Source organism: Solea solea, chromosome 20, assembly GCF_958295425.1.
Source record: "Solea solea chromosome 20, fSolSol10.1, whole genome shotgun sequence".
Classification (NCBI taxonomy): domain Eukaryota; kingdom Metazoa; phylum Chordata; class Actinopteri; order Pleuronectiformes; family Soleidae; genus Solea; species Solea solea.
In genome coordinates, this window is record NC_081153.1 from 16,965,794 (window position 1) to 16,989,881 (window position 24,088).

The 24,088-nt window shown below is 40.5% G+C and overlaps 3 protein-coding genes across 6 annotated transcripts; 1 reads left to right on the forward strand and 2 right to left on the reverse strand.

Moving 5' to 3' along the window:
- The first annotated feature begins 32 nt into the window (after positions 1-32).
- On the forward strand, positions 33-7,035 carry LOC131447109 (uncharacterized). 2 transcript variants are annotated; one of them, XM_058618576.1, is made up of 3 exons: positions 33-509; positions 1,014-1,403; positions 6,910-7,035. In XM_058618576.1, exons 1-3 carry the CDS (start codon positions 269-271, stop codon positions 6,918-6,920), a joined length of 642 nt encoding a protein of 213 aa, XP_058474559.1. In that variant the 5' UTR covers positions 33-268; the 3' UTR covers positions 6,921-7,035. The 2 variants fall into 2 exon arrangements, with proteins under 2 accessions (XP_058474559.1, XP_058474558.1); XM_058618575.1 differs by lacking the exon at positions 6,910-7,035 and having other exon boundaries at positions 1,014-2,748.
- On the reverse strand, positions 4,497-12,317 carry LOC131447107 (phosphatidylinositol 4-phosphate 5-kinase type-1 alpha-like). Of its 3 annotated transcripts, none has more exons than XM_058618572.1 (16): positions 12,139-12,317; positions 11,706-11,851; positions 9,976-10,010; positions 9,679-9,765; positions 9,403-9,533; positions 9,135-9,252; positions 8,750-8,902; positions 8,007-8,306; positions 7,714-7,919; positions 7,517-7,600; positions 7,287-7,335; positions 7,125-7,209; positions 6,877-7,047; positions 6,597-6,741; positions 5,509-5,582; positions 4,497-5,431 (listed from the first exon to the last, which is right to left on the reverse strand). In XM_058618572.1, the coding sequence occupies exons 2-15, from the start codon at positions 11,758-11,760 to the stop codon at positions 5,525-5,527; spliced, it is 1,677 nt and encodes a 558-aa protein (XP_058474555.1). In that variant the 5' UTR covers positions 11,761-11,851; positions 12,139-12,317; the 3' UTR covers positions 4,497-5,431; positions 5,509-5,524. The 3 variants fall into 3 exon arrangements, with proteins under 3 accessions (XP_058474555.1, XP_058474554.1, XP_058474553.1); XM_058618571.1 differs by having other exon boundaries at positions 6,570-6,741; XM_058618570.1 differs by having other exon boundaries at positions 6,534-6,741.
- A 373-nt stretch (positions 12,318-12,690) lies between these two features.
- On the reverse strand, positions 12,691-14,266 carry LOC131447110 (extracellular matrix protein 1-like). Its single transcript, XM_058618577.1, has 4 exons — positions 14,072-14,266; positions 13,722-13,975; positions 13,257-13,462; positions 12,691-12,860 (listed from the first exon to the last, which is right to left on the reverse strand). Exons 1-3 carry the CDS (start codon positions 14,130-14,132, stop codon positions 13,259-13,261), a joined length of 519 nt encoding a protein of 172 aa, XP_058474560.1. The 5' UTR covers positions 14,133-14,266; the 3' UTR covers positions 12,691-12,860; positions 13,257-13,258.
- Positions 14,267-24,088: the final 9,822 nt, after the last annotated feature.

The window sequence follows — 24,088 nt, forward strand, 5'->3', positions numbered from 1 at the left end:
CAGGTATCCTATAGGTAGTATGTACTTGGGAAGTACGGCTCAAGTACATACTCGCCGAGTACGCAAGTATAGCGAGCATATATTATTATTATTATTTTTTTTTTTTTATAGCGAGCATATTGAGAAACCAGAGCAGATAGAGCTTGGCAACGTGACGTCACCGCGTTCGCGTCACGGTTTCGGTAGCCATCTTGATTGCCTGAGTACTGAGCAGCCGTAGAGAGGAGTATGTGACACTCAACGATAACAACAACACAGGTGTTCAGTCATGGGAAGGACCTGTTGTGTTATCGGTTGCAATGCTCGTTCACACGACCACAAGGAACGAAAACTCGACAATGGACTATCGTTTTATGGTTTTCCTTCATGGAAGCAGCTTCAGGGAAGCCTTGTATCCGACATTACAAAGAGGAGACGGATGGCTTGGATAGCAGCTGTGAGGCGCCCTGATATTAAGTTTGTCAACATCCCGAGATATCTCAAAGTGTGTTCCCAACATTTTCATATGGGTGAGTGTTTTGATTGTTTACTACTGGTCATATTTGCCCAAAATCCGATTTTACTGCATAATTATAGCTAATTGGCTGTCTCAAGCTAGTAGTGATGTAAAGTCCGGCTCTTTTCAAAGATTGGGATCTTTTTGCTTGGCTCCCTGAGAAGAGCCGGCTCCCAAACGGCTCTTCACTTGGTCTAAATCATAACTTTCTATTTTAGCCTAACTTAGCAATTATGAATGGTTTGTGTGTTAAGTTTTTTTTTTTTTAAAAAATCAGTGTTTTCATGAAAGTCTTATTTGTATGCATTTTTTATGACAAAAAAATATTTGCTATTTTTTTTAACATTTTAACATCAACCTAACTGCTTTGCAGTCTCCAGTATCTTTGTAATGCAGCCATGTGCTGCTTCTTTCTTCGTTTTTTGCTCATTTCTTTACTCAATAAATGAATAGATATTCACTTTTCTCTTGTTTGTGAATATTTTGAGTTGATGAGTTTTTATATATTTTGTGACAGGTAAACCAGCATATGAGATGGAAGAGGCACACCCTGACTGGGCTCCTTCACTGCACCTGGGTCACTCTGATGTGCATGTTACACAGCCAGACCAGTACTTACGCATACAACAGCGACTTAAAGGAAGAATAAACGACCAGGCAGACAAACATATGGCAGAAGATGGGCAAGATGGAGAAAATGCAGAGATAGAAGTTGCACTGGAGGAGGAGGAGGATGGAGAAGAGGTGGAAGCCACAGAAGAGGAGGAGGATGGAGAGCAGGCAGAAAATGAAGATGCATATGAACCAGCAGCTAAGAAACAGGGAACATATTGTCCGAACTGTGATCAGATCAGGGCAGAAATAAACCATCTGTTGCAGGAGAACCAGGAACTTAGGTCTGAGCTAAGTAAGAGACAGTTTCAACTTCCGCATCCATTACACATGGCTTTACAAAAAAAAACTCAATTCAAGGTTCAATCACCGTTTCATTAAAGATGTAAAAATAAACTAAAATTGTTAATTTATCTGCCACATATCCCGGGTGTAACATACCAGGAAATATAACAGTATACCTCTACAAAGTAGTGAAATATTGGAAGTGGAAGAAAAGCAGAGTAGATTGGATTGATATGGAAAATAAATTGTTTATTGTATGTTTACCATTTATTCCAAATAATTAGTCTAAGCACGACATTGAGATGCTGTGCTACAAGCAAAAATTTTAAGTATCACCGTGGTTATAAACATCTGTATAATGCAAAGCTGTGGCATTCAGTGATGTGCAACATAAGATCTGTTTAAAGATAGTGATAGTATTAACATAGCAATTTTCTAGTCTTAATAACCACTCCCTCAACATTATAGTTGAAAGAGGACTCTACCACTGAGCCAGAATAAAATCTGGAAGGAAACAAAAGTCTTAACTAATATATTTGATATTTACAAATGAAGAAATGCATAAAGGTTTCAGTAACTGTACAATTTCACAGCCCTTTAATTGTATAACTGACAAATTCAAATCTAAGCAGATTGTGTAAAGTATGGCATATATATGTAATTTCTGATGATGTGAAAGGCAGCCCCTGCATTGCCCACCCTTCTTTATGGTAAATAATGTTAATATTGAATATTAAAAAAAGAAAAATGACAAAAGGAATGGCTCCAGTATTTGCCACTATATCACCAAAGATTTAAAGAGATACGACAAGCTAAGAATAATACAATATAATCAAATACCATTGCATTTGTTTTTGATTTATTAAGTTCAGACACAAGTATACAAAAACATGACACCCCCAAAACAGAGCAAGAGAGAAATCTTGCTAATTCATAGTTTGTGAAAAGGCACTGTTGTGATACATATATACAGACTTGCATACTTAATCTAAATATATTTTAAAAGCACATGCATATTAAATGAAGCATATAAAAAAAAGTACAAGATGATTTACCAATTATGTTAATAACCTCAACCATCAAAGTTTGTACACTTTAACATTGCATGCCTTAAATACAAGGTCACTGCGCAAAAGAAAACATGCATTTTCAAGGAAACCAGAAAAAAAGAGACATACTGATAAATACTATAATAAATATGACTATTTACATGTTTGGTTCATAGGCTACATGTTGACCTGCATCAGACTTTCAACAATTAAGGCACAGTTTCTATTATAACAATTTACAGGATGTATAAAAATGCTCAAATTATGCAAATCCAGCTCATCTCGGTTATAAAAATGGTCAATTTACTTAATGTATTGCAGTCTATTCATTCGCACATACATACCACATGGCTAAACATGCCAACCATGACATTAAAACACTGTACAGACACTTTGAGTGTTGCCAACTTGTATCAAACCACCACAACTATTTCTCCAAAAATGAGATTAAGTTTTCCGTCTACTTTTTCTTTTCATCTGTCATGCAGCCATCACCGTATTACATCTATATCATACTTGAGATGCATCTCCAAAATGTCTCTTGAAGTTGTCGGCCTAAAATTGCCAATTTTGACTCATTTTACAATGCTCTCAAAACTGCCTATTAATACCAGTACAACTATATGCTCATGAGATGCAGTGTTTGTAATTACAAGCCAATACATAATATACAAATCAACAGTGACTTTAATAAAGAGATGGGGCAAAAATGCCTCAGTGTTGGAAAATTAAACAACAAAAGTTAAGTGAACAATAACATGGATATAAAAAGTAAGCGAGTAAATACATAAATCACCTGAATACAAACACCAGGAAGATGAATACATTACAATCAACCAGTTAAGGCAACATGTCATAATCAATGGGAAAATATACAGATTTTCTACTCCAGACTGTAAATCAAGAGTGGAATGTAACATGTGACTTAATGCATAGTTTTAACCTTTAGTAGCGTACCACAGTAAATTATGAAAAAGTATAGATATCACCCAGTTTCATAGATCTAATATTCAGCAGCAAAGTAAAACTCTTACTAAACCTTTGCCGGACAAATAAAAATCTGATTAGAGTAAAACTCGTTTTTTCCCAGATTAACTAAAAGAACAAGCAATATTAAGAAGGTCTTTCTACACGTCCAACAATATATGTTACATTATGAAAGGTTAAATGTAACATAATACAACAAATAAACAGTCACCATCCAAACAACAGTTTAGTACAGTAAGTAGTTCTAAAACTGACTGGCTTTGAGCCCTGGTGCTTCACCTCATTAAAATGTTGATGAGTTTAAATACATGCAGTTTAAATACATATGTTCTTGTCTACCCTCACTTGTATAAATACTGCAGACTCCTTCCATCATATACCTGCATCAACGCCTATTCTGTCTTTTACTGCAGTTGGCATTTGTAATGCTGCACTTCTGCTTTCTTTTTCCCTTTTACTCTCTGATTGCGCATCACTAAATCAACACAACTGATTTTTTTAAAACTACACTGAACCAATGTATTGGAATTAAATCCAGAAACACCTCTAGTTACATGCTCCATTCTACAGTTTGTCACCATGGTGAAATGCTGGTTATACTGGTCAACCCTTGCATATTTATGACATTTCCAATATCATAAATATAATGGGGTAAAAAAATGATAGTACCACAGGGTAATTATAAAGTAGACCTGGACTCTTTGATACTTTACCCAGGCCTCAGGTCACTGTGTGTCTTTTATTCACAAATGTCTGAGAATCACTTTGTTGGTCACAAGCTGATGAACTGATAGACAATCTTGCATATATATATATATATTAAAGAAAAAAAAAACTTTATAAAAACACTCTGACCAGAACACAAAAGGTCACATTTAAGATTCACAGTCTCTTAAAAGTATAGGTCCATTAGACCAGATGGTTTAACAAAAAACATAGTTTGAGGATCATTTCTTTCCTCCAGCATGATTTACATGTAGAGTATGCTTACAGAACTGCAATCACAGTGTATATAAAACATATTCGCATTATGAAAAACGAACCATTTTATATAAAAGAAAATCATTTTGTGTTAAAGGTGCAGTAGGCAAGATTTCTTGGGGGGCTTTTTGGTCAATAATTCCCACAATAACCATGAGAGAACGCTTCTGTGGGAGGAAGTGACCAATCATAGAACAGTTCAGAGAGTGGAAGGAGACTCTTACTAATCACAGGGCAGTTCAAAGAGAGCAGAGGCTGAACCACTTCACCTACTCTGCATACAGGTTCCCTCGGTGTTACTCTAGCACCCGCAACAACTGCCTACATGACAAAGAAACCTTAAAATGGAAAGAGTCTCAGACACAGACAAACGCAATAAAAAAATATAAGCAGACACTTTTGGGAATTGAATCGGGTCATCTGTTGTGCAAGGTACAAGTGCATCTGTCTGTGTGCCTCTGATGAGAGGAGCTCAGACACAAAACATGAATATTTAAAGAAACTGCAGGTGAAAATCAACAATCAACATTTTCCAGTGATCCTGCCTACTGCAGCTTTAAAGTGTCTAGAGTATTCTGACCCGACACACTTGCATAGGATGTGCTGCAGCTGTGTGATCATGAACTTGAAGAAACAAGACAGGAATGAATTGGGAAGTTTTGGTCTGAAATAAGGCAAAGTTCTCCCTGAATGTTACTCCCTACACTGTACCATCTTCAGTGGTGAGCCTAAGATCATTATTGGATGACAAACAGCATTTAATAACCTAAGTATTAATTCACCCACACTCAATAGTGTCAGAACACACCCATTTACATATTCTTCCCATGATTAGATTTGGAAATCAAAGTGCAAAAATAACAATAATATAAAACGATGAAAAATCCAACTTGGTCATGCTGAGACTGTAACAATTATGGTACCTCTAGTAACACGAAGGGGGTTATAATATTTCATCTACGCTCAAAACATCCTCTCAGCTCAATTTGGGTTCATTTGAGTCTCATTCCTGCATACATTCCTGTAAACCATAAGAAAAGGACCTGGTTAGAAAATTACTCACAGAACTGACTGAGAAATATGAGAAATTGTACTTACTTGTTTGTGTGAGGAACTACGTCACAATTGCTTTTTGGGCACCAAGGTTTTCTTTAGGAACCTCTAACTGAGCTCTGAAAACAAAAACAAGAAGGTGAATTAAACTTCTACACAATAAAGATAGGTGAACTGAATAAATATAAAGATGACCTGGTTTTCCACCAAGCTTACAAGCATTTCTACAGAGCTTTAAATCAGATTTAATTTTCATCACCTTTCCTAACTTATATAATACAGTACATAACTATATACATACATATGTATATATATGTACATATATATATATACACAAATATGCTAACTTTTCTGAGGTTCTGTTTTTTGCCTTTATCCTTAAATGTCAGGCAGCCATCACCGATTTGGACAGTAAATGATTACAATTAATTGTAGCCAATAAAAGCATGTACAGTCAAATAAAAAAAATTAAGAAAGTTAAATGGATATCGTAATTACATCATATGTAACATTTCTGCATTTAAATATCTAAATACGATGAGACAATTTATTTATTTATTGAGCAGTGCTCGTGCATTAGCCAAAATGTTTGCAACACTCCTTTAAAATCCATTGAAACCCATATTTATATTGAAGGTAACAGACTGTGAAAAATGAACGGGAAGCTTAACAGCAACTCCAGAGTACTTTTACTTTGAAAAAGGTACAGGAAATGTGTTTGTGATACATGTGAGCTGTTGTCCAGCAGCTCAGCTGAGATTCACCAGCTGTAGTGAGGTGTGTGATCATGCTCTCCAGTAGTGAGCAGAGAGTGAAGGAGCGAGGGAGAGTTGTTTTTTTAAAAAAAAAAAAATAGAAAAGGTAGCATACAAAGCTACAGAGGATCCGTCACGTCGACAGGAAGTGAGCCGAAGATTATGATCTCGCACTGCTCCCCAACGCCATCTAACAAGGTCTTTTGTTATTGTTTAGATTGAGAGACCCATGATGGCAAAAAATGATATACTGTGTGTTTCAATCTGGTAACTGTAGAGGATTTCAAATAATTATGTGTATGTTTCCCCTTTTACCTTCTGGAGGCACTGCTCTCCATATGTTTACTCAACATTTTGTTAATATCCACTCCCACTGACTTGGATGTATCTTGAGACTGAGGCGCAGGCTGAAATGTGGGAATAAGTCCAGGCTTTTCCAAGGAGGTGGTGGTTTCTGCAGAGTCACCATCATTTCTGGGCAGTAAGGCCTTAGGGAGCAGGTCAGGACGACCTGATTTTATGACTGAGTGAAGAAGATGGGAAACATTTGTTGTTAACAGAACTACTCAGGTTGGTGATTGCTGAAGGTCTAAATCTCCGCAGCTATACATAGTTTGTTTCACGTACAACATTTCAAACATTGCTTTCCTGTTCTTACCATTGTCTCCATCCGTTTCGTCTCTGGTCTCAGTGCTGATTTGATGTTGGAGAACAGCATACTGGCTGCTGCTGCTGCTGATTTGAGAGAAGAAAGGAGGCCCGGCACCAGCTGGTTTTCTCGCAGGACCATGGCCCATTGCACGGCGCTTCTTAGACGGTGAGTTCTTCACTAAATACAAGAGAGTAAACTGTTCATTTAGAATCAGATAAGTGGCGTATCCGTGCTCAGATACAGTATATACGTACATGAGACCTTCCTGAAGAGTGTACCACACATGAACCTCTGAAACCGCTCTGCATAAAAACCTGGTCTGTGAACAGATACAGTATCCTAAAAAAACAAAGCATTGATTATGAGTTAACGTTTTAAACATTAAACCTGAGGCGAGCCTAGTAGAAATACTTTACCCCGTCGTGAACCAGTGATTTCCACGAGTGTTCAAGCCTCTTCGCAAGTCTGAAAATCGACACATAAAATACAGTTAAAGAGACATACATGGAGAGATTATGTGAATTAAAAGAAAGATAAGTAGCATAGAAAATAAATTTTTTAGTACAGTTAATGTAACTGAATGACTACTGTGATACCATTTTCTATAAAAGTCAATTTTCTTGACTACAGTGTATCTTCTCTTTACCTATAGGATTGCAGAATGTCAATGATACCAATGTACACTAGAAGCCTCTCGCCTTTTGAGTTTCGTGCTGGTATTCCTCCAGTTCTGTTGAATACAAGAGAAATTATTGTTATAGTGCATCTTTCCTTTAGTAAACATTTGATTGCGGTGATTGGAATTGTTAAAATCAGGCTGCCTAACACAACCACAGGACTCACTGGTCTGTGTCCAATGATCCTATGCTTGCTGTATCTGCTTGGATGGCCTCCATAGCAGTTCTGTACAGGGACTTTTGGCCTTGTGGCCTCCTCTGATCCATGGCCCCTGCCATAGCCTCCTCACTCTGCTGCTCTAGACAGGCCTGGTCTAAATTGTGGATTCCCACCAAAAGGCTGTAGTCCATTATCTTGAAACTCTGCAAGACCTGAAAGGAAAACAAATTTTATTTTCAGTAAATATAACGATATTTTGCTTCCTGTTTAGCAAGTAATATGTTTACTATGGTTCTCACCAGACAGTCTCTCTGAATGGTCTTGCAAACAGCATTGTACATGTCCCCCTCCAGTAACAGCCCTTCAGGCGTATCCTGCAAGAAATCCAGGTCCTTGAATGTGGGAACAGCCTTTTCCCTCTCTTTAGCTGACGCCCGTCGCCTATAGGTGGAGCCCTTAAGATCAAACTTGAGGTGCATTCGCACTGTACTTGGCAGCAAATTGTTCATCACTACGATGCGGATGTTTTTTCCTGCTGCCTGGACACAGTAGAGTCCATAAAACTTTGGTAGTAAGGTGCGCTTGTTCTGGTTCAGGTTCTAGAGGAGGAAAGAGGGAGTAAGACTTCAGAAACAGCATTCAAGTATCAATATAATTTACTGGAAATTAAATGAGTGCCTGACTATAGTAAAAGAGGGACAAACAAGTAGCTAATCCACACCATAAACAAATGATGCAGCCGAACAACACTGACATAATATTGTAGCAGCGTGTGACCAAAGGCATTCGGTTTACTTCGGTTTAATCTTCAAATCTGGGAAGCTTGTAGTAAATTACTCTAAAATAAAAATTACAAACTATCACTTACATATAAATGTTTATTTTATCGTTATTAATAATTTCAGGCGCTGACTTAAACTGATTTTTGTTGTAACAGCACCATTGGTTCCCAAGACTGCATATGATGAATAAACAAGATGATAATGATTGCAATTATTCGACAGCTACCATGTTGCGCTTGTAACCTCTAATTACCTCTTACCATATAGTATCCTGGAAGCAGTTTCTGCAAAAATTCTGCCTCTTTGTGCTGAACCGTTTTAATGATGTATTCATCATCACTTGAGAGGTAAAACAGTGATCCACTGGCACCAGAGTTTGACAACTCAATCAGCGACTCATTACACAGAGAATACTGCAACAAAAGCAGAGCACAGTGGTTAGACATGCGATTACAAAACCAGACATGACAGGAAAAACTGTAACATCAACAGTCAGCCATGTCGTTTATATCACCAGCACAACTGCATGGGGGTGCTGGTTATCACCTCCCTATTTTCACTTTCTTCAGTTACAGTGTCTTATTCCTTCTTAGAATCTAAAAAGGGAGTACAGATGTGAAAACACCAAAGAAGAAAAAGAATTACCATGTAGTCATCAGGACGGATTCCAAACAAGTCTCTAAAGTAACGAAAAGCCATAGGAGCATATGTCTTGAACCTGAAGTCTCCATAGTGGTGTGCTGGTGTCAAGTTGCTGCCCTCACTGCAGGTAAACAACAAAAGAGTCACATGATTACATACAAGGGAGGTTAAGAAAAAGAGCATATAAGCACATGACATCCTAATGCAATTTTTAAAAAACCTTACACAACCTCACACACCCTACATTGCATTCATCATAGCGTATTCTTACTTTGGGAAGAAGATGCTTTCCACCACTTCAAAGTCATGCAGCAGAACATCTCTTTCAGGTTTTTGGCTTAAGCTGCCCACCGTGTGTGTGATGCCTAACTGGATAGCACCTTTGAGGGCTGATGAGGTTGTCTGATAACAAGAGAAAAGTGAAAAATACTTTCATCTTTCCATTTAGAAACAATCTGATATCGAGTTTTGAACTGTTGATCAGAGTAAACAACACTTCTGGCTGATCGGTTTTACATATTTCCTGTGTTAGTCAATGATCTCGCACCTTCTTGTATGTGGTCTCCCCACTGGGATCAATTCCTCGATGGCCAATCGTCTTTTTCATGGCCTGAGTCATGGTGGGGCTTGAACCCTGTCAGCAGAAACATAGCAGAAGGGAGAATTACTGGAGGAAAAAATCCTTCATTGCAAGTTTGCAGCAATATGTTTGAAAGAGGAAGGAAATAAGGATGTGTCAACTAAATATCAGTTAATTCCTCACTGCTTGGGAGAAATGCAACATATGTTCCTTACTGACTGGATTACACATTTCCTTTCAAATCAGTAATCAGTAATTTCTTACCTCTGGATAAGCATTTTTACGAGCTCCAGTCGAATCTAGAATGAGAGAAGGGAGAGAGCATTCAAGTAATCCCACTAAACACACAGGAAGGGAAACAAGTTGACTAAACAAATGTAGCTTTCACATTGTATGCAAAAAACATCAAACAACCCCTACTGGTGTAAAGAGAGAGTGCAGCCGAGCTCTGATGAAAGCATGCAGAAGTTCCTCGTTAATTACCTCTGAGATAATACAGTTTCCTCCACAACTGACTTTGCAGGTCTTTGCAAGCAATGGAAGGAATTAGATAATAAGCATTACAATTAAAGTGAGTTCATAGTGCCAGAGATCTCAGTACAAAGTTATGTTTCTGAGATACCAAAGTCAAGACTTCAACAGCTCACATACAGAACTGTGCAAAAGTCTCAGGACACTCAGGCTTTGTTCAATTCTGAAATCTTATGGTGTGATATTTTCAAATGATTTTCTCTGGGAACTGGTGTGGGGAGAGCAGTTTGAAACCCCCAGTTTCCAGCCAGAAAGAGGCAAGAAAAATTAGCTAATGCATTTGTTTAAGTCTTTCTGACATGGCTCTTGAAGCGCTTGTAGCTACATATTTCCATATTTCCTGTTATAACAAGCTCCTGCGGAGTACTTCTTCCCACTGACGTCACCTGCGGTGTTCACCAAAGAGGAAACTGAGAATGTTTCCATGGGAGAGGATGATAGAGAGGACATTTCTTGAGGGAGGTCAAATATGGTCAAACTGATATGCAATCTTGTGTGTGCTGCTGAGGAGGGAGAGATCAAGAGACCGGAGAAACACAGGGCAATCCATTGGGTTGGGCCAATGTAAGGATCATACAGCACTTGATGGGATGCAAATTCTTCTTCTTCATCTAAACATTTCCGACAGGCAATGACAAGTGCAATCCTGCTAAGATCTCAATCACAGTTAGAAGTTCATAATCACAGTTCTTCTCATCCTCCAATCTCCTGTCTCATCTTTCTTAAATACAATTCAAAGTCCTTTATCGTAGTTTACTCCCCCCTGAGTACAAGATGAGTCTTAAAAAATCTCAAAGTAGACACCAGAGCATAGAAAGTTTTGTCTAATGTCGTATACTGGCATGTCGGTGACATGGCAAGCAATATAAATGTGATTAAAGCACTAAAATGTTGACTTTGATGTTATGGGTACTTTCATATACATTTTCATGTGGTCAATACAAAATAGAGAGTGACAAGGAACTTTGTGCATGGGAGGAGGGGACGGAGAAGATGAGAGTAGCTTTGAGTGAGGGAAAGAACCCAGAAGGATTAAAGAATGTGGATGAGAATAAAAGGATAGGAATTAATTCAAACTTAAAACTGTAATAAAGAAAGCAGTTGGGCGGAGAACTTTAAGCTGTGCTGAGGCCACTAAATGAGCAACAAAATCCAAAATTGAGATAAAAACATTTTTATCACATCATCACAGCCCGTGACCAAGTGGAAAGGGCACTTGACTTGTAACCGGAAGGTCGCCGGTTCAAATCCCCACCCGGCCAAAAAGGGCTGGGGTACCCCTGAGCAAGGTACCCAACTCCCAATGCTCCCTGGGCGCTACTCAGTGTGGCTGCCCACTGCTCCTAATTCTAGGATGGGTCAAAATGCAGAGGAATACTTTCCCTAAGGGGATTAATAAAATGTAACTTTAACTTTTCTTTTCAATGGCATGTGGTCCATAATAATAATTTCACGTTACTTACTGCCATTGTGGCTCTGTAGTTCTGAGCCTGGAGGCTCTTCTGCAGCTGTGGCCATTCAGAATGTTCACTGAAATCAAGCTTGTTCTGGTGAAACTCAGATGCTGAGTTTCTTCTCGTCAGGGAGAGCTGCTCAAGTAGGTGGAGACCTGTGTGGATAAGATGACTTCATACCATTAATCATGAAACAAGCCAGCCACGTTAACTTTCTGTGATGATGAATGAGTTGATCAGCATATAAACCACATAAACTATATTGAGCAGGGTAGTGGAGCTGAATCACTACGCCAGCGCTGCTTGTTAAAACAGGCTGCCACACCATCTACCCGAAATGTCTGGATTGCGACATTAAACGAAATAGAGGCGCATAAGCTAGCTGGTAACGCAAACGTTAACTCGTCTAAGTTAAACCAAAGAAATTGCTCTTATAACTTACCAACAACAGCACACACCAAACAGCCAACTCACTCTAAAAAACTTCTGAGTAAGTTCTCGCAGTTTCCAGGGAAAGAAAACAAACTTTTTCTCTCGTAAACACAGACTACACTATTTTCTCCTAAACTAATAAACAAGGAAGCAATGCGGAAGCGGCACTTTTGTGTTCTTCTCCGAGATTAAGAGCAAGCACAGCACTTCCGATATGAACTTCCTTCAGAATATAAAACAATGTCACAATAAAAGCATTCATTTCAAATCAACCAAACCAAACAAAATGGACCGCAAACATATGCTTAAAGTTTTAAAATGTGCATTTGCGGCATAAAATGTGTGAATCTATGAAACATGAGATCATCAGGGCCTCCTTATTCCTTCCTATATCCAGTAATTGTGTGAAAGCTAATGGGTATTCATTTCAGTTGTGAAAATTGCAGTGAATGTAAAGTGTTTTGTATTAATAGTATAGGATACGATATTGTACAAAGGTCCTCGGTACTTTAGGAGAGGATGCACAACTAGTAAACAAATAATAAACTCAATCGACACAGAATTGAAGTGATCAAACTGTTTATTTGTGACTGACATTCATGAACAGTTCACTGACATGTTTCACACACTATTGTAACCAACACTGACGCCTAGTGGAGACTTGTTTTATTACACAGATGAACAGTATTCTTCGTCTTCTCTTGTCTTCCTGCTGGTGCTCGCTAGACATGTCTACCATGACACAAAACATATATATTTAAAGAAAATATGTAGAAGTTGATGTAAATTGGTCACAAATCCCGACAGTGAAATATGGTTTTATCTATTATAAATTTAATAGTATTCTGAATGATGAAATTGAGTGGAAAAGCAGGAAACACATGCTATTGTTGGGCAATAGCAAGTCTTTTCTTTTTATCGTTTCTGACACCAAAGATGAAGATCCACAGGAAACAATACAAAGCATCAGCTCAGCAGAATCTTCCATATTTGACTGATTATTTAGTTTAAGCATCATTTTATTTTTTCTTCTTCTTGTCCAAACAGGTTTATTTTATTAACACAATTTTTGTTTATCAAAAAGTGTATTTCAACATTGCACTGAGTTGTCGCCCCCCCCCATTTTACCTCTAACAAGCATTACTATCAAAGGTGAATCCTGGCTCCGCTGGCAGCTCGGGTGCAGTGTACCCTGGTGTTGAGCTGTAGTTTGGATTAGGCAGCTCGCTGTCGAAGCATTTCCACCGTGCATCCCCTCTGTCCTCACAGCACTCATATGGGAGAGTCATGGTGGAATATTCCTCAGCACAGAACTTAGACAAAGCTTGTTTCCACTGTGAGAAAAAAAACATGACAATGTCACAAGTATTTCATTTGTGTAACATTATCTCTACACATAAAATGAGCTTGTAGAACTATATGAAAAGTGTTACGATAGTAAGAATATGCTGTTTATTGTATATCATCATTTTTCACCTTAAACATTAACTTAATTATTAATTAAGATAAAGGAATCTCTCTTCACCATGTGCAACATCATGTGATCTTACACCTACAGTTGTATCTGTCTCTCTTTAAATTTCAGAGACTCACAGCTTGTTGGGCGCAGCAGAGGAGCTGACTCTGCTGTGCCGCATGTCCACTGCAGCACAAACTGTACCACGACTCCAGGCGGTTGATGGCATTTCCACAACGGCGAAAGTGACTTGCACCAGAGACAGGGAAGAAGCTGGCCGGGTACCTGGGTCGACCCTGACCCTGATGGCAAATGGCAGCAAGGTTTTGAACCGTAGGAGAGGCGGGCGGAAAAGGGACATCAGGCTCATTGAGAGAGTGTCCTTGGGCTTCTGTGGAGATCAAACATAAAGCAGCACAGATTTGAACAACATTGCAAATGTTATAGTATACACCAAAAATGAGTCACAGAATCTAGAAGAAATTACCTCCATAACGAGTCAGCATTGCAATGACCCAAAAACCTGTGAGGCCTCCAAGTGAAGTCATAGTTACAGAGCTGTGATGGGAACTGAATTTCAAAGAGGCAGATTTGTCTCTCTTTCAGACTGGATCAGCAAACCGCTTATATCTGGGAAAAAGAGAATTTGTGGGCGTGCAATGCCTGGAAGTGGAGTTGGAAGAGGTGAGGAGGAAAGATGGTATGTATGAATGGAGGTTGGGGGAGTCACTTAATATTGAAACATGTCAAGATGCAACACTTCAGTGATATGTGCTGGCGTCTGCAATGTACAAAACCATTCCTCTGAGGTCTTTAGGTCCTTAGTCATTTGAAAATGAAGACACCAAGGTCAGTGGTGGAATATTTTATCTCAACACTGGCATGTTTATCAAAACCATTCCGAGTATTTTCCCCCAACTTTGGCAGTTTCGGTAAACTCCCTCAGTTCTTGTTTTCAAAAACTGTCCGAGTGTTCCTCCTGTTATCAGACGGGATGGTTTACACTCTCCAAAATACACCTCTTTTTTGACTCAAAGTCATCCAATCTGCATACTACTATTTCTGCTGTCTCTATTGTGCTTTTAGTTAGTTACTGACCCTTTGACAGCTCATATTGTTAATATTTGTTTAACATTTGCTATTCAACACTAAGACAAACTGTTCAGAAATTTAAGATGCTGCTCACAGTAACCCACATTATATTTATTGAAATCTGTGTTTATGATCTTTGGCATGGCTTCATTTACTTACACTTACCCAGTGAGAAGAAATCAGTGATAAACAAATAACTATGTGCATCTACATATAAATATCCACACTATAAAACTATTATTTTACACATTCGAAATACATTTGAATGTGACTCAGGTCCACATTTTTTTCTAAATCTCATCATGTTTACATAATAGCATATTCAAAATACTTAGTATAACTTGGCACCTGTGCAGGTTCACACCTTCACTGTGTCACCCAGACAAAAGGGCATCAACCATGATGCCAATTATCCAGATCCCAGGTTTTGTGCTTCAGGTGCAGTTATTTATTAACTCTTTTTAAGACATCTAAAGGATTGGCAGTAATAATCTCTCAAACAAATCCCTTCATAAATCTTTAAAATCTAATGGTTACAGCTAACATACGTAAGTGTGAGCACGGCAAACGTATCACAATCCCATAATGTGGTTTATTGCAATTGTAGGATAACTTTCATCCAAAAACAGTAGGATAAGTTGTGTTGTCCATGTAGATAAATTGTTTTCAATATGTATATACATTATTTTAGATTCATCAGTAAACGGCCGTGTCTGCTGTCTTGTGAGTTTACTGGTGTTTGGTAAGTCAACAGAATTGTTGCTACTTTAGTTCTAGATTAAACCTTACTTGAAGCAGAATTGTAATGTTTTTGTCCTTTGATGAACTTCCATTGATTGTGCATGGGGAAAGTTCATTGAATTAAATGAATCTAAAGTAGCCTCACCTTTATCAGCTGCAACAATGAGTGTCCTATGTGCTCATATCTTTTGGATGGCAGTAGTCAATTTTGAATGTAGGGCTTGAATGAGGATGTTGTTGGTGATACTTTATTTGCCTACCCTCCTCTTCATGCAAAACCACAGGAGTGGCCTGGGATACTTGTTTCTCAGTTGGGGTTGCAGCGCTTCCCTCTTTACAAGGCAGCGCCAAGGTCAAGGTGACTGCCATGGGTGAGGTTTATCAGAGGGATGTTGAGCCATGATGTTCTTTATAGTCACTCCCTCCAACTCTCGTTACCAAATACCAAAACAAAAAAATTCACCTCTGAGTTGGACTCAAGTCTAGGGGAGATATTACTGGAAAGGACGCATTCAGAGTCAGGAGAACCTGAGTGGTGCTCAGGTATTCTCAAATTATGGGTAAGGAAAAGAAAAATAGTCTTGGTGAGATAAACTACATGCAATCTATATTTATTCTTGAAAACTCCACAATGGAGCTTTAGCATCTATTATACATCAATTTGAGAGATAAAGAATGTTAGCTCAAGAACTGGGGGTGTTTTTTGTATTATCTTTTGTAATAAAGCCAGTGCCCATCCATGTCATGGTGAATCGGTCAATCCGACAGCATCCTCCGTTACCTGTAAAGATCACACCCAGCTGCTGCTGCTGCTGCTCTGAAAAAACAAAGCAATTACTTCAATGGATGCACAGAGTGAAAATAACCGTCTGTCCTCTAGTCAATGTTACAAGGTGTCACAGAGATGCTAGTAAAATAGTCAGAGATGCACAAATTTGCTTTTGTTATGATTTAAGCTGTAAAGTGGGTCTCAGTAGTTTGTCGTGTAAAAAGTTTGGGAGGCACTGTTCAAGAACAATCTGCCATTTCTCAACTTCTTTGATCATGGATGAAAGTTACTAAAATGACAATATTATAGTGTATAATATGACAAACTGTTTTTTTCTTCTCCCTAGACTAAATCTGTATGTTTTTGGACAGTGGGAGGAAACCGGAGAACCAGTAGAAACCCACACACAATAAGATAATTTGCTCTCTCATAATCCTCCTCTTCCTCACATATACTTCAGACACTGATATAATGAAATTAGATTAACATGGAGTAAGAGATAAGGTGACTCTAATTATTATTATTTAAATTTGTTTTGCTGGTCAAACTTCCTCAGCTGTACTCTGATTACATACCCTGGTCTACACAGTAGAGCAGTGTTTCTGATTTTACCACCAGAGGAAGCTTAACAACCATAGTTCTAGAAATGTCACATAGTGACGAATGGATCTTCTACTTCTCAGTGGCATTGTCAGGGCTTTATAATCTGCTGGCATGTTCATGGTTATGACTAAGAAGAAGGCAGTGTGACCGGTATGAAGAGCATTGTTTACACTTAACTGAGTCTCAGGGTCACTTACAAAGACGAAGACCGGGCTAGGTATTTCAAAAGGTGTGGTTCAACAGTTTGAGAAATGCTTTGCCAAACTCGTTTGTTCACTTGTTTAAAGGGCCAAGGGAAGATGGATGCCAGTTTTGTATCCATACATTGGTTAAGTCAGGAGACCATTAGCTTAGCTTTGTGCAGTGCAGTGCGGTACACCTCAACTTTCATTTTTGAGCCATCACAAGGCTGTGAAGATCAGTAAAGTTAGACACATGATGAAAAAACTCTAACCAGTTTGGTGACCTTTGCATCTTTTCCATGTTCTGTCATGATGTAATAATGTCATTGAAGGCAGATGAAGATAAAGTATTACCATACATTCACTGAATAAGCGATACTTGAGTAAAAGTACAAGTATCTTTCGCGGAAAATGACTTTGGTAGAAGTTGAAGTCACTTTTTAATAATATTACTTAAGGAGAAGTCTTAAAGTATATGAAATTTACTGTACTTCAGTATCAAATGTAATTTTCTGATATAAAAGGTGCTTGTTTTAGCCTGTTTATTGTCCTGCGGATCATCGTTGATATTGATAATGTATTTTTATATATTAATAATATATTTCTGTAGACTGAAGAAAACTATCTGTAATTAGTTATAAACACCGACAGATAGAGGCCATATAGGGAGATATTAAAAAAAAAAACAAGCAAATACACAATGATATAAGAAAATAAAACATTCAGAAACAGCAGACAAGAGTCAGTACAACCATTTGTAATCATTTACAAACCATCACCACACAGATTACGCTCAGAGCAGACTTGCAGTACATCATTTTCATTCCACCCAAGTGAAACCTGAAAATCCGGTGGTACTGTGTCGTTTGTGGGCAAACCTTTGTTTCCACTTGTCTGTCTGCTGCAAGTGACATTTCAGCTCACTTGTTTAAAAGTGTATTTTATAATTTGCACAAAATTGGCTAAAGTACCAAAGACCCTGCTCTACAGATTGGATTAAAAAACAGATATGAAAATCTTTTTTGATGTATTTATTTTTTGTAAAGATGAGGAGACCAGTCAAGTTAGATTTTCTGTTTCACATTTTCTCTCTCCTCTTTATTTTTAAATTTGCATTTAACATCCATGCGATCCACCTGTAACATTAAAACCCTGCGTTTTGTATTTGACACAACAGAAACCTCACAGAAAGTTGCCAATGTTCTGATCCCTTGCAACAACAACAACATTTCCTGATGAGCAGGTTAAGCTGCCCTCCTTTGATGAACTACAAATATGAAACTGATGCACAGATGTCCATCTGACATATTCATTAGTAATGCAGCAGTTTAAAATAATTTTTAAAATAATTTTTTTTAAACCCCTTATCTGTTTAAATACGGTGGCTGTGAATTCAAGATTTTCTTTGAAGGCAAAAGGACAGAAACTCAATATACAATATATATATATATATATATATATATATATATTATCTTAGATTTGAGAGATGTTTCAGTGTTTGCATTTTCTGCCAATGAACAAGTTTCAACCACAATTTCCTATTTCTGCAATTTTCTCTCAGAAGCTAAATTTAATCTTCAAAAATCTCATGATTAATCATGATAATTGATTTTAAAAATGTTTATCGTGAAAACCATTTCGGCCATATATCACCCAGAACAGAACATTCTACTTTACGTGGAATAAAACAGAACGGCAAGAGATACACACAGGTAAGGAACCCCCATAGGGTCAGGTGGGGAATTTTTTTAGTGTGAACTTTAGCATTCCTTCGTCATTCTTTTGCATTTCTCTCGCAATATTTTTCGTTCTCACTCTCCATGCCTGAGTAGACCTATTCTCCCTCACTCACTCATACCTCATCTACAAATACTGCGAGGGAACACAAAGGTTCTGTTTAAAAATGTTTCCCACCATGAACCTACGTGGGCTCTGTACACATTATTATTATTTTTGAGTATCAAAAATAAAGATCTGGTTCAAATCCCTGGACGGGTCACAAGGGCTGGAGTGCCCCTGAGATAAGTACTGCCCACTGCCCCTGTCCCTGGATTGTGTGTGTTCACTACTGCGTTAAAAGGATGGGTTGCATGCAGAGGTGGAAAATGTATTTAGGTAGATGTTAATTAAATTTGTTGGAAGTACTGTACTTAGCTATGTTTTCAATCACATCTGTATATATATTATAAAAATATATATATATAAAATCTAAATAAAAACCACGTACCAGAAACTTTGGCAGTGAATGATGAGGACAGGTGAGTGAACGATTGTCATATCTAGAAAGTTGTGTTAAGTTATGTTTAGTTTTGCCTTCTATTTTTTGTCTTGTAACTTCCTGCTTTATTTTGACATCTCTCTTTCCTCTTGTTTTAGCTAACTTGCCCTTCCCCTGTAGTTTTCCCCCAGTCTGATTATCTTCCCCGCCCTGATTGTTTCCACCTGTTCCCCATTACTTTGAGTTCACATATAGCCTGTGCTTCCCTTTACCCTGTGTCAGTTCGTCTTGTCTGTCATGCCAGAGAACCCACGCCAATCCATGCCACGTCAATTGTTTGTAAGGTTTTTGCTTTTCTTAGTTGCTACTTTGTTTTGTCCCTTTTTGAGCCATCAGAGTTTTTTCCTCGTGAAGAGTGATTTTGATTTGGCACCTTGCCCAGACCTTTTGTCTCCTCCCAGTGAGTGATTATAATTTGTTACTTTTGCCTTTTGCTTATCTAGTGATTCCTCGATAGAGTGATTTTCTGTTGATACTTTTCCTCCTTTTGAGAGTGATTTTTATTTGTTACTTTGTCCAATAAATTGGAATATTTTTGGAAGTTGTCTCTGAGTCGTGCTATTGGGTTCAAGTCCTTGTTCGGTTGTGACATTACGAACTGACCAGCATGAACCCAGCCGACTCAGAACAACTGACAGCGGCTGTTCGCTCCCAGAACACCCGCCTGACTCAGCAGGAGGAGCACATGGCCTCTCTGCACAGTGGTGTGAAGGGAGTGGCTAAAAGTCAGGAGGAGTTCAAAGCCTCTATAACAACCCAAGTTAACCTCCTGGCAAACCAAGTACATCAAGTCCTTGCTCATCTCACGTCTTCCTCAGACACCATGACCACGCCAACTCCGGCGGATGCTAGAGCGTCATCGATCTCAGCTCCCCATGCCACGGCTCTTCGCCTTTCCCCCCCAGAAAAGTTTTCCGGTGAGTCAGGAGGATGTCGGCCGTTTATTGTGGACTGTGATATGCATTATGAACACTCGCCCTCAGCCTTTCCTACGGAACGATCCAAGGTGGCATTCATGATCTCCCACCTCACCGGGAGGGCGAGGGCATGGGCTACGGCTGAATGGTCTCGGAATTCACTGATCTGTGGATCCCTCAAGGAGTTCAAACAGGCTCTGAGGAAGGCTTTCGATCCCCTCTCATCCGACCGAGAGAAAGCACGTGAGTTGAGCAACATCAAACAAAATAGAGACTCTGTTTGGGACTATGCTATCCGCTTTCGCACCCTAGCCACGGATAGCGGATGGAATGCCACGGCCCTGTATGATGTTTTTCTCAAGGGACTTTCAGATCAAATTCAAGACTTGTTAGTGCCCCTAGATTTGCCTTCTGATCTAGACTCAGTAATAACTCTGGCCATAAGAACAGACAACCGCTTACAGGAGCGACAACGAAGCCGAATGGCCTCTACAGCTGGTCGTCATCAGGGTCGCGCTGCTGTCACTACACCCAGTTGGCGGAGCTCCTCACGTGCTCCATCACCCGTTACCCCGAGGCAGTGGCCCTCCGAGGAGGTGGAGGAGCCCATGCAGTTGGGGCGAACCAAACTGTCCACAGCGGAGCGCCGTCGTCGCCTGCAGGAAGGCAGGTGCTTCTATTGCGGACAGCAAGGGCATCTGCTAGCAGCGTGTCCGGCAAAAGGCACAGGCTCATCAGTCGACAGGGGGGTACTGGGGAGACGTTTCTCCTCCACGGAATTCCCTCCTCGAGCTTTAACCCAGACTAAGGTGAGGCATCACAACACCACACTTAGTTTGGAGACTCTCATTGACTCGGGGGCTGATGAAAGTCTCATGGACTGGGATTTTGCCATGAGACTCAAGCTAAAGACAGAACAATTATCTCAGCCTATAGAGGCCAGCGCTCTCGATGGTAGTCTGATTTTTCGAGTGACACACAAGACTGAACTGCTCACAGTTATCATTGATAACCACTATGAACTTATGCAATTTCATTTATATAAATCTGCCCAGTATCCTCTCATTTTGGGTTTTCCCTGGCTGAAGAAACATAACCCACACATTGACTGGAGTACTGGGAGGGTCTTGAACTGGGCAGAAGAATGTAAAACCAAGTGTTTAAAGTCCTGTCATAATGTGAAAACTAGTGATAACATTGCCTCTGTTCATGTCACAGACTCTGAAACTCCTGACCTGACTTCAGTCCCAAGATGTTACCACGAGTTGAGCGAGGTATTTAGTAAAAAGAAGGCAACTTCCCTTCCTCCCCACAGGCCTTATGATTGCCCAATTGATTTGATCCCAGGGTCCCCTATTCCTAAGGGTAGACTGTACTCCATCTCTGGCCCCGAAAAGAAGGCTATGACTGAATATATTGAGTCCTCATTAAAGGCTGGTCTTATCCGCCCCTCTTCATCTCCAGCGGGGGCAGGGTTCTTTTTTGTGGAAAAGAAAGATGGGACACTTCGACCATGTATAGACTATGCACCACTTAATGACATAACTGTTAAGAATCGGTACCCTCTGCCACTAATGTCATCAGCTTTTGATCAGCTTCAGCAGGCTAAGGTTTTCACTAAATTAGACCTCAGAAACGCCTATCATCTGGTTAGGATCAGAGAGGGGGATGAATGGAAAACAGGCTTTAACACTCCTAGTGGTCATTACGAGTACCTAGTCATGCCGTTTGGGTTGACCAATGCTCCTGCTGTCTTCCAAGCAATGATCAATGATGTACTGAGAGACTTCCTGAACCACTTTGTGTTTGTGTATTTAGATGACATATTGATCTTCTCCCCAGATTTAGACTCTCATGTGCATCATGTACGGCAGGTTCTCCAGCGATTGCTGGAGAACCAATTATATGTCAAGACAGAAAAGAGTGAATTCCATGCCGACACTGTATCTTTCCTTGGCTTCATCATAGCCCCTGGAAAGGTGCAAATGGATCCGGCTAAAGTTAGCGCTGTGGCTCAGTGGCCAACACCTGATAACCGCAAGAAGGTTCAGCAATTTTTAGGATTTGCTAACTTTTATAGGAGGTTTATCCGAAACTTCAGTGCCACAGCTGCACCTCTACATGCACTCACTTCTCCTCAGTCTCCCTTTTTGTGGTCCCCTCAAGCTGAGGAGGCCTTCAGACAGCTCAAAGTGCGGTTCACCACTGCCCCCATTCTCACTGTTCCTGATCCCAGCCGGCAGTTCGTGGTGGAGGTGGATGCCTCCAATAATGGAGTGGGAGCAGTACTCTCCCAGCACTCTGAGAAGGACAACAAGCTTCATCCCTGCGCCTTCCTGTCTCATAAACTCTCGCCGGCAGAGAGAAACTACGATGTTGGGAACCGTGAGTTATTAGCAGTGAAAAAAGCTTTGGAAGAGTGGAGACATTGGTTAGAGGGTGCACAGCACCCATTTATTGTATGGACAGATCATAAGAATCTGGAATATATCCGCAAAGCAAAAAGACTGAACTCTCGCCAAGCCAGGTGGACTTTTTTTTTTAACAGATTTAACTTTGTTTTGTCTTATAGGCCGGGGTCCCAGAACACCAAGCCCGATGCCTTGTCCCGTCTGTTTGACCCCGAGCCTACTGCCAAGGAACCGGAGCCCATCCTACCACTGAACCGTGTGGTAGGAGCGGTGAGTTGGCAGATAGAATCTAAGGTGAAGCAGGCTAATGGTGAGAATCCGACACCTAGTGGTTGTCCGGAGAATCGCTTGTTTGTCCCTGTTGATATGCGTCCACAGGTGATCCATTGGGCTCACACCGGACTGCTCACCTGCCATCCAGGAGTTAAGAGGACCATGTACGTCATTTCCCAGAGGTTTTGGTGGCCCTCCATGGAGAGGGAGGTTCGGGAGTATGTGGAGGCGTGTTCCATCTGTGCCCGCAACAAGACCTCCTCCAGAGCGCAGATGGGGTTGCTGCAGCCACTCCCTGTTCCCACTCGTCCGTGGGCTGAGATCTCACTGGACTTCGTCACGGGGCTCCCGGTCTCTGAAGGGAACACCACTGTGCTCACAGTGGTAGACAGGTTTTCTAAAATGACTCATTTCATAGCATTACCCAAGCTTCCATCTGCCAAAAGAACGGCAGAGATTATGATGACTCACGTTTTTCGTATTCATGGTTTTCCCAAAGACATTGTTTCAGACCGGGGGCCCCAGTTCATATCCAGGTTCTGGAAAGAGTTCTGCAAGCTCATTGGAGCCACCGTCAGCCTCACCTCTGGTTATCACCCAGAAGCCAACGGCCAGACGGAACGTCTCAACCAGGAGTTAGAGACATGTCTTCGATGCCTGGTGTCGCAGAATCCGGCTTCCTGGAGCCAGAAGCTGGTGTGGGTGGAATATGCCCACAACTCTCTTCTCACCTCGGCCACTGGCATGTCTCCATTCCAGTGCGTCTTCGGCTACCAGCCCCCTGTCTTCTCGGAGACGGAAAAGGAGATCATCGTCCCGTCGGCCCATGCCATGGTCCGACGATGCCACCGCATCTGGGCAGCTGCCCGTAAGGCCCTCCTACGCAGTGTGGACCGCATGAAGAGGGCTGCTGATCGGAGGCGCCGACCTGCTCCGGTATACAAGCCTGGCCAGAAGGTCTGGCTCTCTACGCGGGATTTGCCTCTCCAAGTCGCCTCCAGGAAGTTGGCTCCACGGTTCGTGGGGCCTTTCCCAGTGTCCAAGGTCATCGGCCCTTCAGCTGTCCGTCTGCGTTTGCCCCGGTCCATGAGAGTCCACCCCACCTTCCACGTCAGCCGGGTGAAACCGGTTAAGGAAAGCCTCATGGTGCCCGCGGCCGTACCCCCTCCACCTCCCCAGATGGTCGACGGCGGTCCTGTCTACTCAGTCAAGGCTCTGCTGGCTGTGCGCAACAGGGG